Source organism: Chrysoperla carnea, chromosome 4, assembly GCF_905475395.1.
Source record: "Chrysoperla carnea chromosome 4, inChrCarn1.1, whole genome shotgun sequence".
Classification (NCBI taxonomy): Eukaryota; Metazoa; Arthropoda; class Insecta; order Neuroptera; family Chrysopidae; genus Chrysoperla; species Chrysoperla carnea.
The window spans coordinates 73,695,770-73,709,097 of record NC_058340.1 but is presented as its reverse complement, the minus strand read 5'-3'; the positions used below and the strand labels follow the sequence as shown (position 1 = coordinate 73,709,097).

At 29.6% G+C, this 13,328-nt stretch overlaps 1 protein-coding gene across 3 annotated transcripts in view; it reads left to right on the top strand.

Moving 5' to 3' along the window:
* The window catches only part of LOC123298612 (autophagy-related protein 16-1), a 788,644-nt gene extending 780,776 nt beyond the window's left edge, over nt 1–7,868 (top strand). For 2 of the 3 annotated variants that reach the window (XM_044880700.1, XM_044880697.1), the window contains 2 exons: nt 6,877–7,023; nt 7,498–7,868. In XM_044880700.1, coding sequence (XP_044736635.1) covers nt 6,877–7,023; nt 7,498–7,612 — 262 coding nt within the window. In that variant the 3' untranslated portion in view covers nt 7,613–7,868. The remainder of the gene's footprint in view (nt 1–6,876; nt 7,024–7,497) is intronic. The other variant, XM_044880698.1, reaches the window with a different exon arrangement.
* Nucleotides 7,869–13,328: the final 5,460 nt, after the last annotated feature.

The window sequence follows — 13,328 nt, the reverse complement described above, 5'->3', positions numbered from 1 at the left end:
TATTTCTTTAGTCCCGGGTTATTTTATGAATCCGGGAGATCCTCGTTATTCCTTGATTCCTATATCAAATTCCATGATTGATCCCTCTTTTCAGCTCCGATGTCAGTTTTTCGCTAGCTATCATTTATGTGCTTCATTCCCGGACCAGGACTCCACATTCTTGAAACCGATTAGAGGTAGGTTAACTTTGATCATAAATTTGAAAAGTATGACCCAAATTTAATAGAATATACTTGGTTTATCAAAATTGGATAAAATTTGGATGTGATGGAGCAAAATTAAATTTTTGGATTTTGATGACGTCATAAAGTTAAAAAAATTGATTTTTTTGAACACAAGCAAATTTGATCCGATCTTATTGGAATTTTTTTTGAAATTCACTACTTTTGGTTTATTCTTTTTGCTGTGATGTCAGTTTTTCGCTAGCTATCTCTTATGGGCTTAATTCCGAGACCTGGGCTCAAAATTTTTGAAACCTATAACAGCTAGGTTAACTTTGATCACAAATTCGAAAATTATGACCTAAATTTAGTAGGATTACATACTTGGTTTATCAAAATTGCCAAAATGGTACTTTTTCAGAATAATTTTGTTTTAATTACCTACTGTTCAAACTAAGCCAAATAAAAGATTTTAATTTTATGGTAAAGGCCATCTATGAGCAGTAATCAGAAATTATCAAAGATCAGAATCCGAAGTTAATTAACAAAGTAGAATTTTTGAGATCGTTTTTTGTAGGCCACTTTGCACAACAAAACAGTACAGTGAAGCTAGCCAAGAATTATGTAATAATGTTTATAATACATTGTATATCTCCAATAATAAGATGAACACAACAATTGAGAACAACAATCTCCTTACATAACCAACCATATCTTACTCTTCCAAAGAAGTAACATGTATATAAGTCTAGGATCGGTTCTAGTATTTAACAATTTCAGACAGAGTGAAGGTGGTGTTACGTTTAAGTTAAGTTTTTAATTTGTGAAATTTTGCATAGTCAAACTCGAGGGAATGAAAAATATTGGCCCGATACTGGGATCCATCATAACCAAAACCCACTATGGCCATTTGAATATTCTCAATGAATATTCATTAATCTTAAAATTTGTGCGCAATTAAAATTTGTTTGGTTCTCTAAAAGAGACATAACATCATTTTGATCATTTTCGTAGAGAAAAGAAATGTTAGGATATGACTTTGAAAACAATCGCTCAAATTTTCAGTATTTCTGAAATGACTGTCAAAGATTATGACTGGCCCTATTCCTGTATATAACACAAATGTATACATCATACCACAGACTTCACCCATACCATTTCATAAATTGTAAGGTAGTAAACATTATAACTATCCTGCCAAACAAGAAACTCTATACATATTAACTGAAAATCATAAACTTTATGTATACATATGGCAGATTCTAGGGGTTCTAGGTGTAGACATTATTGTTGTCTACGAAATTATTGAATACTGAAGATTTTATGACCGATTATAAGTCATTGTTGTTGTTTTTTGGTGTGTATGGATAGGACAATACTCTCAATCCAAAGGGTGTGGAGTATGAGTTTGAAGAAAATTGTTTAATAGAGGAGGTTTTTTAGAATGGGTAATTAGAGATGATTGATTAACTTATTTCGAATATAGAGTTGTGATAAAAACCTTTAGGATGAAGTTTAATTTAATATGGTCCAATTTCATCAATCTCAGGGCCGCTTTAAGAAATTCGTCGTCATTCCGGTACTAACAATAATTCGCCATCTTTTATAAAAAATGAACCCAGAAATTATTGGGGCTGTAACCCTTTTAGCACTCACTCAAGGTAGCTAAGACAATATTCATCATTTTGCAAATTTTGGCGTTGTTAAGAGAGAAGGAAAGTTTGCGTGTCTTCCAATTCTTACAAGAAATATGACTAGTAATTATTTTTAAAGTTTTTGGAGACCATCTGTCTCAAAAAAATTTGCCCAGAATGCCAAGATACGATCATAAAGGTATGGTGAGTAAGAATATGTCAAAACTTGCTCGTAGCACTTAACCATATCAAAATTGTTACTTCTAGTATAAAGTAATGCAATTCTATGAAATAAACATATCTACATAGAATATTCTATATCAGGTTAATATAGTTTGTCCTCTTACATAGTGTGGTTTTGATTCTCCTCGAACTATACACATAATATCATCGAACGACGTAGTCTGCCACTGCTGTTTCGAAGTGTGTGTAGAGGTATATCGTCAACATTGTGTGTGTTTTGTATCGTTTCGTCCCCAAACTGAAGGTATACCGGATGTCCACATCAAAAGTTTGAAACATGTTTCTTAGGAAACCGTATACTCAATGTCACAAAAAATGCTCGTTTTAAAACATTCTAAGTGTTACTATTATAACATAACATATGATGAGTACGCTTAGAATGTTTTGATTGTGGCACTTTTTTTGACAGTGAGTGTACATACAAAATATTTTGTTTTGAAACGTTGTTATTTTTGTCATAGCACTAACCTCGAAAGTAAAGTTTGGGGCGTTCTGTAGCTTCCTTTTCCTCTTATATAGCTCTTCATCCGGTGGTTCTCTATTTATCCATAAAACACAACAAATGCAATTGAAATTAGCTGCAGGTATTTAATTACCCTAAATATTTTTAAAAAAAAATGTGATTTGCTATTGAACGACAATTCAAAGAACTATCAATTGTAGAAATTTATCCGTATTGCCTACGATTTTAGACGATAACTCAGATCCTAAGAAAGAATGATTTTTTGAGAACGTCCTTGATTGAAATATATTTGAAATTTTGTTTCCATCAAAGTACAGGATGCTTTAATTTACTCACTTTATACTCCCATCACAAATATAACACTTCGAAATGTGTAAATCTAAAACACTTATATCTAAAGTGTACGCATCCTGTATTCAAGTAAAACCAAAACCCAACATTTTCACATGGTATGATCCATTGTGGTATTTTCGCACACAGATGTTACATTGTGTTGTAGTGTGTCTATGTAATGTAATGTAATGTAATGTTGTAACTACCTTCTAGAATAGTGTTAGAATGTAATTCTGTAAATACCTCTAACATTGTGTGTTATCCCTTATATATTATAAATGTGAAAGTAAGGATGTTTGTTTGTTTGTTTGTTACGCTTTCACGCTAAAACTAGCGAATGGTTTTTAATGAAACTGTACAGCAATATAGCTCCTACATCAGAATAACACATGAGCTATAATTTATAAAGGTATATTAAAAACAAAAATTAAATTTAATCTGACTTATACTATTTTAAATTTTTACAGAAATCTTTAATTTATGGTTCAAAATTATGAGCATAGATGGAACAGATCTATGATCATCATTTTGAACCATAAAGATTTCTGTAAAAATTTAAAATAGTAAATGTCAAACAATTCAAGGCCATCTTTTCTGATATACTCCATGAATTATGACTGTTTTACAATTTAAAAAATTGAAAACTGTGCATACTTTTTAGCTGCGTAGAACAATCCTTTCGAGTGTTATGGAAGGGAGATAAGTTTGATCAAGAGAGGTGGAGGCTATAAATCGGTTCTTTTTACTTTTAAGCCCAGTGAAGCGGGCGGGTATCAATCTAGTATAGAATATTTTCTATATGCTTTTATATTAGTTGTATTATTCCTGTTCCAACCAACCACCTCTCCCTTCCTCTCCTCGGGCTCTCCCACTCTATTCACCTTCTTCTATCAGATTTTCTCATTACATTGAAAATTTATATGAAATTTGTTGTAAAAGGGTACTACGGTTTCGTTTCTTTTTTTTTCTTTTATTTTAGTCCTTTTCACACAGATTGTCAGGATATTTTCTAATATATATTTATTGTTTGAATTTAGTGGTTTTTAATATTCTGGAATATGGGATATGTTTTTGAAATCCAATTTAAGGATTAGATTGTTTTTGTTCACATTAGTTTCAAGGTACAATAATATCTTTATTGATTCATTGTTAACTTTATAAAATCCAAGATAATAAGTAAGAACTACTTATAGGATTTTTCGAATAAAATTTCGATTTATTCCCCAATTTCTAAATTAAAGCGTTTCGGTACCGAAAAACAGCACTTTTTACAGAGTAGTATATTAAGAAGTCGTAATAAATGTTGGTTTTATAATCAATAAGTGCCTTTTAAAATGTTACCATTTACATAAAAAGCTTTTAGCAATATTCCTCACATTTTAAGCTTTAAAATTATAGCAAAACTAAGAACTGTGCATAAAATTGAAAAAAAAATTTTTGGGGAAAAAAATTTTACACTTTCTACATCTATCCGCTATTTTAGCACCATTTTATGGAATGATCTTGATTTTAATTAAGCACAATTTTTTTTTATTGTATATCAAGTATCATCGAAATTCTAGACTTATGATTTTCCATGATTGCTTTATCTTTTCGGCATCTTTTAGCTTACGATAAATAACAATTATTTTGTATTATTTTCTATTTTCCGCTACTTGATATGGCTTTTTTCCTAGACAAAGTAAGAACCATTCATTAGAGGAATAACATGAAAAATTGTTAAGTACACTCAGAGGTAGCAATGTGGCGAATAAAATAAGAAAAATCGTGCTCATGTACTGTACATATATCATCAATATGCGCATACTGACGGACATGTTGTTGTAGGACAAGACGGACATATTGGATAGGACATGGTAGAGTGTTGAATACTTGTAGACATACTAAAAAGCTACGTATATATAGAGTGTCCTTTAACTAACACATAAGAATAGCAGAGAGATAGAGAAAATAGAATTCGAAGCAGAAAATTTCATTTCAGTTTTAGTATTCGACGTATCACTAACGAAATACAGCTTTATATGTTTTAATTTCTATCGGAGTGAGAGAGGACACGATATTTTAAAAAGAGAAAAGAGATATTTATACAGCACAGAAGTAAATTGTACAACGATGGTGCTTGTACCATATACTTCCGGATAAGACTTAATAATTCGTAAAAGAGTAATCTTTGTTAACTTTGTTCAGAACTTTAAACACCTCTTTAAACATCTCAATAAAATTAAAAAGTAACTATGTCCTACTTTATGTCGTACTGTTCTTTGTATGCTGTAGTTTTTGGGTGCACTCTGTACAGTGCACATATAAAGAGCTAGGCGCTATAGTCACTTCCACTACGTGTTCGTTCAATTTTCAAAGCAAATTGAAAAATCTTTATGTTATTAAATTTACATAGGAAAATAATGTCAATATTAGCTTTCTGTTATTTTTTTTTTATTTTGTAACAATTTTTTTTCTTTACCTAATTTTTACGTGTTGTTACTACTTGTTTTTCCTTTAATATTATTGCGATTGTAATATGTGATGACAAAAGCCTGTTCTTCATTTTATTTTTTGTGAAAAATAAACTGAAAATACAAACAATTTTTTGTTAATACAATTTTTTTTCTTCGATAAACATTCCTACGAACAACTGCTAATGACATAACTCTTGAAGATACATTAAATACGTAAATTATTTAAATTTTGAAAAATTTCAATATTGCATTACGTTCTGAATACTTTAAGGAATCTTTTTAGTTTTTTAGATAAAAAAATCGACGTTTTTCGGATTGTATTTGGAAAAACTTTGTTGGCATGATATCATGTAAGTATTAAAAGAATCGAACCAAATTTCTTGATGTTTGAACTTTTTTTAAAATTTACCAGAGACCCTGCTTTTGATACGAACTTTAAATCTGTAGTTAGAAGCGCAAACAACTGGCACCTATCTGGCTCATTTGTTAAATTTTTTCAAAAAATTTATGAAAAAAAAACTGTATGTGATGTTGTGGTTATCAACATCAGACAGTCACTAAACGGCACGTCAATTGTTCTTCAATTCAGCTGTTCAATCGGGCCACAGAATGATCTAATGCGGGTTATTCTTAGCGTACTTGTACTACCGTCGAGACGAATCGGAACTGTGTCATCAGTGCCCATAGTAATGCGTTCCTCAGATAACCACTTCAAGATCACGTTGTGTATTGATTGAACAATTGCAAGTGATCGACTTGCATGAGCTTTGAACTCTAAACCTATGGATTAGAAGTCCAACACTCTACCAAGTCTACCACACCACCGTTGAAAATGACAACAAAAAAGTGTAATCTAAATTTAATTTTTGCTCAATTGGTCTATAGCTGACTTGGATTAGCGCACAAATTGCAGTTCAAGTGGATTGATTTTTTTAAAATTATGAAAACAAAACCTGTATGAGTGCAAATATTAAGACGTATACGAAGGTAACATGAACATTTAAAACAAAATTTTTAAGTGAAAATTATTATTTACAGTCACAATTTTTTTTTCCTTCCACAATATGCTTTCTTTTTTAAAATATTAAAGCCTCGTATAATGTAAAAGTTGGGGAAGCAAATAAGGTCATGATAATGTTTTAATTTAGTTTTTTTTCCTCTTTTATAATATTCAAGAATCAATTTACACTTTCTTATGCCTATTCCACACTTAAGGTATTTCGATTCCAAAAAAATGAAAATGATCCAAAAATATTTATTTATCGTATAATCATTCTTTTTTACGTCTCTTGTGAAAAATTCATATCGATGCTCTGAACAGTTAAAGAGAAATTAACTCTCAAAGTCAATGTTTTTACCAAAAAAAAGTGTTTCATTTTTATGCAAAGTTCTTAATTTTGGTATGATTTTAAAGCTTGAAACTTGAAGAATATTGATAAAAGTTTTTTATGTATATTTTAAAACATTTTTAAAAGCACATATTGAATAAAAAACCAATATTTATTACGACTTCTTCATTTGCTACCGTGTAAAGACTCGTTGACACACAAAATTTCAGTTTTAACACTATTTTATTTTTGTTACAGTTCTGATGGTTTCAAAGTAGGCTGTGATTATACACGAGCTGCATTTAGCCCGGATGGACAATACGTTGCATGTGGATCGGCTGATGGAAGTGTATACATATGGAATGTTACAACAAAGAAGGAAGAAGTAGTACTCAAAGATCACGGGTATGTTATGATGTTTTTTCTTATTATTTTCTAGAAAGATCGAATGAAGTATGAATGAATTTTCTTATTTTTCGCAAAATTTCTTTTTTTTCAAATTTTATTTCTACCTCTATGAAAACTTTTAAGTTTCTGAATATTTCCACGCACAAATAAATTTTTATGTGCTTGCGATCTACGCATATAGCCAATGCATTTTTTTGGAATTATTTGGAACAAGCCAAATTGGCAAAATAAAAAACCACCTTCCAGAGTCCACCTTCACTCATCTGGTTATCAGATGTGTGAAGGTCGACCTTAAATCATCTTCTAGAGCTTTAAACCATCTCCTAAGATAATTCCAAAAAATTTTCCCTGTTTTGCACTACTTAAAAAAACTATTTGCGCAAAAATGTCTTTTCCCCTTTTTGCTTTTCTTTTTCTTTCGGTTTGTGTCAGTGTGATGCTTGGTTTCTTTTGTTGCATGCATATATGAAGATCCTCTGGCGTATTCTTCAGGTCAGCGGTAACGGCTGTTGCATGGAATCCATATGGCACATATCTAGCATCTGTAGATCGTACCAAACGTGCCATTATTTGGGGTGATGTATAGCAGTTAGAAGATTCCATGAGCCGTCCATAATGATTGAATGCCAGTTTTCTCAACACACAAAACTTCATCTACACTATTATTATTACCACTATTTTTTTCTGTTACTTTTTTTGAATTTTGTCAAAAATGGGGCTTCCTTTAAGTTCAAAACGTTATCGGATTTATTCTGTGTGTCTTGTGTTACACAATTTTATGAACAATACTCCTTAAGGATATATGTTTCTGGTCAAATTTAATTATTATATTTTCTAGAATTCTAGGCTATAAGAATGTTGTATTTTTTTTTCGAGTTTTGTAAATAAAGAATTATTACTGTAATTATAAATAAAATATTGGTCATATAAAAAGATAATTGTTTTTGTAAAGAATTGTACTATTTTGGTTCATCTTGAAAAAAGCCTGCACAATTTATAATAAAGTATGGATCATACAGAGGCGGATTAAATATTACAAGATCGATTTATTTGGAAGGTAGAATAATACAGATTAATCGAGAGTAAATAAACCTACAGTGGCTTTTTATTTTATTGTTATAGCCAAAATATGGTGTAAGAAACTAAGTTTATAAAATACCTCACTTTTCTTCGCAAGGAAACGTTTGTCAGAAAATTCTTCACAGAAACAATTATCATCTGATATGGCTATAACAATATTAAAAATTCGTGCTTATTGGGTCCAAAAAAGTTAAAAATTTAAAACTGTATACGTCCTAAAACTTCTTGTTATAAAAACATCACATTTTTAAAAAATCTTTAAAACATCACATTTCTTGTGATTAAATTTTCTTTTTCTAAATTATACATTTAAATACTTCAAACCTGTTACGTCTTAATGGTATAGCTTTTATCGAATGTAGAATCTAATTTTCAATTTTATAAGTCTAGAACGAAGTAGCCTAGCAACTCATTTCATTAAAGGCATTTAAGCGATTTGATGTTTATGTCGCATCAAATTAATTTTTTAATTACGAAAATTCTCGACCGGAGGAATTTCTCTTTTAAGGGAACTGCAGGATTTGTTATATGTTGTTCGATTATCTTCTTATTATTTAAATATCGTCGTTATTGAATTTGCATCAAATTTGATCATGTCGCACAATTTAAAACTTTTCGATTAACTCTAAAAGAGAAGTTTTTTGAACAGGAACTTCATAAAAGCCTCTTAAATTTCTGTACTTGATGAAATATGTTGTCAAAATGTTGCCGCGGTGTCCTAGACTTGTTACTTATCTTAGCAAATATTTATAGACCCAGTGAATATAATAAGGAAAAACGTAGCTTAAAAATTTTATTTTATTTAGCTTTTAAAATGTTTGTTATTAAAAACATTCCTAAAAATATTTTCTTAGTTTTTAATCCTCGTGTTTTTCTTCAATGTATTTTAGGGGGATTCGAAGTTGTAGCTTCCTCTCTCAAATTTTTCTAAAAACCTTTCTCAAATTTTTCATACATGAATCTGTAAATAAATAAAATACAACATTCTTTTAATAAATATTTTTTCACGAAAATTATAAAAATAAAAATAATAAACCTTTATAAACTCGTTTGTAATTGTAAAAAACAAAAATATCAAAAATTACTTACAAAAAAAAAATTATAAAATAATAAAAATATTAATAAATAAGTATAAAGTTTGATAAAACAGAAATCTTGCATAATTATTATACATAAAATTTATTATTATATTTGTAAAACTGAACAAAAAATAATATTGCTTTTGAATAAAAAATTATATTTGAGAATAATTATTATATTATTAATAAGGGATTTAAATAAAAGCATTGTACGATTATATTTTGGAAAAAAATTTGAAGGAAATTTACTGTTTTATTTTCTTTTCCTTTAAGCCTTTTGATTATCATCAATCTGAGCCGATTTTTCATCAATCTGAGCCGATTTTGATTATCATCGCCAATTTTTTAGTTTTTTCGGGTACGGAACCCTTAACTCATACTTAAAACATAGGTAAGAACACTCGCCATTGAATTACCTTTCCAACAAAACAAAAAATTCAAAATCGGTTCATTCATTTAGGCGCTACGATGTCACAGACAGACAGACAGGCACACACACATAGCGGCCAAACTTATAACACCCATTTTTTTTAGTTCGGGGATTAAAAAAAGCCCCGATCAACGGTGTAAATAGTAGGCTAACTGTGTCAGTTGTCGGATAAATAAACAATTTTTAGAAAATATTGAATTCAACCCAATTAAGAAAAAACAAAATAGAAAAAATTACTTTCATTTCCCCACACATTTTTCTCATTTTCCAACCAGCAAATAAGAACCCTTTAACATCATGTAAAGGAATCTTAATCAACAAAGGAAAATTGAAAAAGAAAAGTTTTTTCTTTTCTGTTTTAATAGGTAAGTAATAAATTTTATAATAATTTCCGTTACAATATCCGTTCTTAAACTCTTCAACACACACAGAAATTCAATCAATTTAATTTTTATTTAATGTTAACAGGGTGTAACAGAAATGAAAATCTTAGAAAATTACTAGCTAAAATTAGTCATAAATTCGTTCTTTTTTTAATTTGATACAAGCAAATAATTGAAAAATTGAGCAAATCTCAAATGTTATTCAGTTCAGAGAAGGATAATGTAGGACTGACTATATTGAATTTGAATCCAACCAACAGAATAATTTTTAATTTACAAATCAAGTTCATAGCATATTAAGACTTTTTACCGAAAAATTTTTTTGGTAAATCGAATAGATTGGGCTAAAATTGGATTAAAATTCTACTAATCCGCCCATCTTCTAGAAAATCTAGTCGGTTTTCGAAAAAAATATTTGCAAAATGTGTTAGTTTAGTAAAAACATTAGTCTTTGATTTCTAATCGTAAATGATTTTTGATTTCTAATGGAGGCCGAATTCAAATGGCATCAGTTTTCGAAAAAATGTCACAACCATGAAAAAAAAATTGAAATCGATCGATTGCTTCTTAAGATAGACTATACAAAATATGGAAGGTATGAAAATTATTATTAGCAAAACATTACGAATTAGGGAAGCTGGGGTTCGGGGAATGAAACCTAAAATTCTCTGAGTACCATTTTGGAACTTCCTCCTCGATATCTAAATCAACTTGTTTTCACACAAAACACAACAGGTCAAATGATCACAACAGGTCAAATGATCCCACTTTGAAATGATCCTACTGCAGGTGGATGTTACATATTCTTCGCCAAAACATTGACCGCAGTTTCTGTTACATCTCGTACATAGAAAACTACACTTCCTTTTTAATTTTTTTATTATTATTAAAAAAATTTCTGTGTGAGCTTTTTTTCTAGAAGCAGTATGAATCGTGTAAAACAAACATTCGCATACACACATACAAGCTCACAAGCGTTTAAAGCACATCTGCTACGCTAGCCTAGCAAGCTTCACACACAGACCAGGCTAGTAACTGCATATCATAAAAATATTAATAATTTTTTATCGTCACACAATGATTTTCCATCGTTTTTTTATTAAAATATTTTAACATAATAGTTGAAAAATTTATTGATTTAACACAGAAGGAGTCAAAAAGTTTTTTAACACATAATTTTGGAAATAAAAATTTAAATTAAACGTATTATGGTATGTTAAAGTTTGTTTCTTGGGTAACATTTTATATTTATAACAAATGAGTTTTAATTTAATTCCTCATTCTAGCCAAAAAAGTACTCTACACGAAGTGTATCTGAAAATTTGACATGATTGAGATTAAATCAAAAAGCTCAGGCAGCAATGCTAGTTCAAAAGTTCGAAAACTAGAGGTAAGACTAAGAGGCTACTATCTAGGTCCAAGGACGATAATATCAATAAGGAAAACTCGAACACCTCTACACTGGTGAACCCAAAACACCGGAGCATCTCGCAATAAGTTTTCGTTTACTGTAATTCGAATAAATAAGTCAAAGGAAACCTGAAAATCAACCATTCATTCAGACTGGATAAAATTTGGGTGTGTTATCAAAAAAATCGATTTTTGGAACTAAATAAAATCAAAAAAATTTAGTTGTAAAATCTAGTTTGTAATTCTATTCTTGGGTTAGTATTTTCTACCTTTAACAGTTTTTAAGCATACTGGTCCCGTTATTTAGAACAACTAACATCAAGAATGAAAATTAGTGAGTTGCAAAAAAACTTCATTCAAAAAATTGAATTTTGCTTTATTGGTTCACACTTTTCAAATTTGTGATCAAATTTAACGTTTTTAAAACGTATTTCAAGAATATTGGATTCTGATCGACAAATTTACTAACGGGTTTATATTAATTTTAGGACCCGATCCCGACTAATAGAAGTCCGAGCTCATGAATTATTTCGATCAATGTGTTTCCAATAGAGCACACGGTATTAAATTTATGCAGAATAATACTTTTTTAGTACAATAAAAATGGCAAAGAACTTAATAATATAATATAATTTTTACTACATTTTCGCATGAATAACATACATACAATATGAAAGAAAAGTATGAACCATACGACTCGACATCGAATAAAAACCAGAAAACAAACATAGAACAGTTAGAGGAGAGATGAGAACTTTTTTAAGAGAAACGATCGTATGACGACCATCATATACAACCGTCAACCGACACACAACCGTCAAGCAGCTTAGTAAGTTTATGAAATGATTTGTTCTTCTTGTGTGAGAAAAACAATTTTATTCTAGTGTTTGAGAAAAATCTTTTTATTAAAAGTTTGTTGGTTTGTGTTATATATTTTCTTTCTCATTGTGCATTTTTTTTTTAAAAGTTTATCATCGCATTTCCTCCCTGTTTTTCCCGTATGTACTTACACTTGGAACCCTTAAACTTTGTAAATAATTTGTTTAACAAATAAGCTGACATTTTAGGGTTAAAATCGAATAAATGTTAGACTAAACCCAAATTCCGAAAAGAACTATTGTCTCATTCGAGAAGAAATGAAATTAACTATTGGAAGTAATCACGAAATAAATAATGCTGCTAACCCTTATAAAACAGTGGATAACTCGAAAAAAAGTTTCGATAGTGGAAAAGTTGGGAAATAAAACCGATTTTCATTGAACTTTTTGACGTGTTTATAGGACTTCAAGGAACATTCATAGAGGACATTTAGTCCAAAATACATACCTGACCACGACAGTTAATAAAATGTACGTTGTACTTATTTGTATATAGAGGTTAAGGAGACGTTCATTGCACCAGATTTTCTTGTTCAGTTTTTCTTGTTGTTTGATAACATTGGTTTTGTTTATTATGTTGTATTTCCCTAAATTTACATGAATAATAATGATTTATTATTGATAAATATTATTATACTATTTCTAAAAGGAAAAAAAATTATTTTATATTTTCCCAATTTTATTTCTTTATTGAAAAATATGATAAATAGTATCTACGTAGAATATATACACAAACACGGTGACTGATTTTATATCACTCATAAAGGTTTTGAACTGTCAATCGAAAAAAATATTTAAAATATAAAAAATATGTCTGCATAATAAATGTGTAAATATTTCTGTTTATAGGCAACTTTATGTGCATGACTAATATTGGTATTGCATATTTACAAGCAATGAAGACAAATTTTATAGTAATTTAACAACTCTTCACACTGTAATGTTGTCTTGATTGTCCACCTCATCTGTCCATAGTGAACTGCTTTGTTATTTCAAGGTTATTTCAAAAGCACCAATAACATTTTCGTATATCACGTTTCCA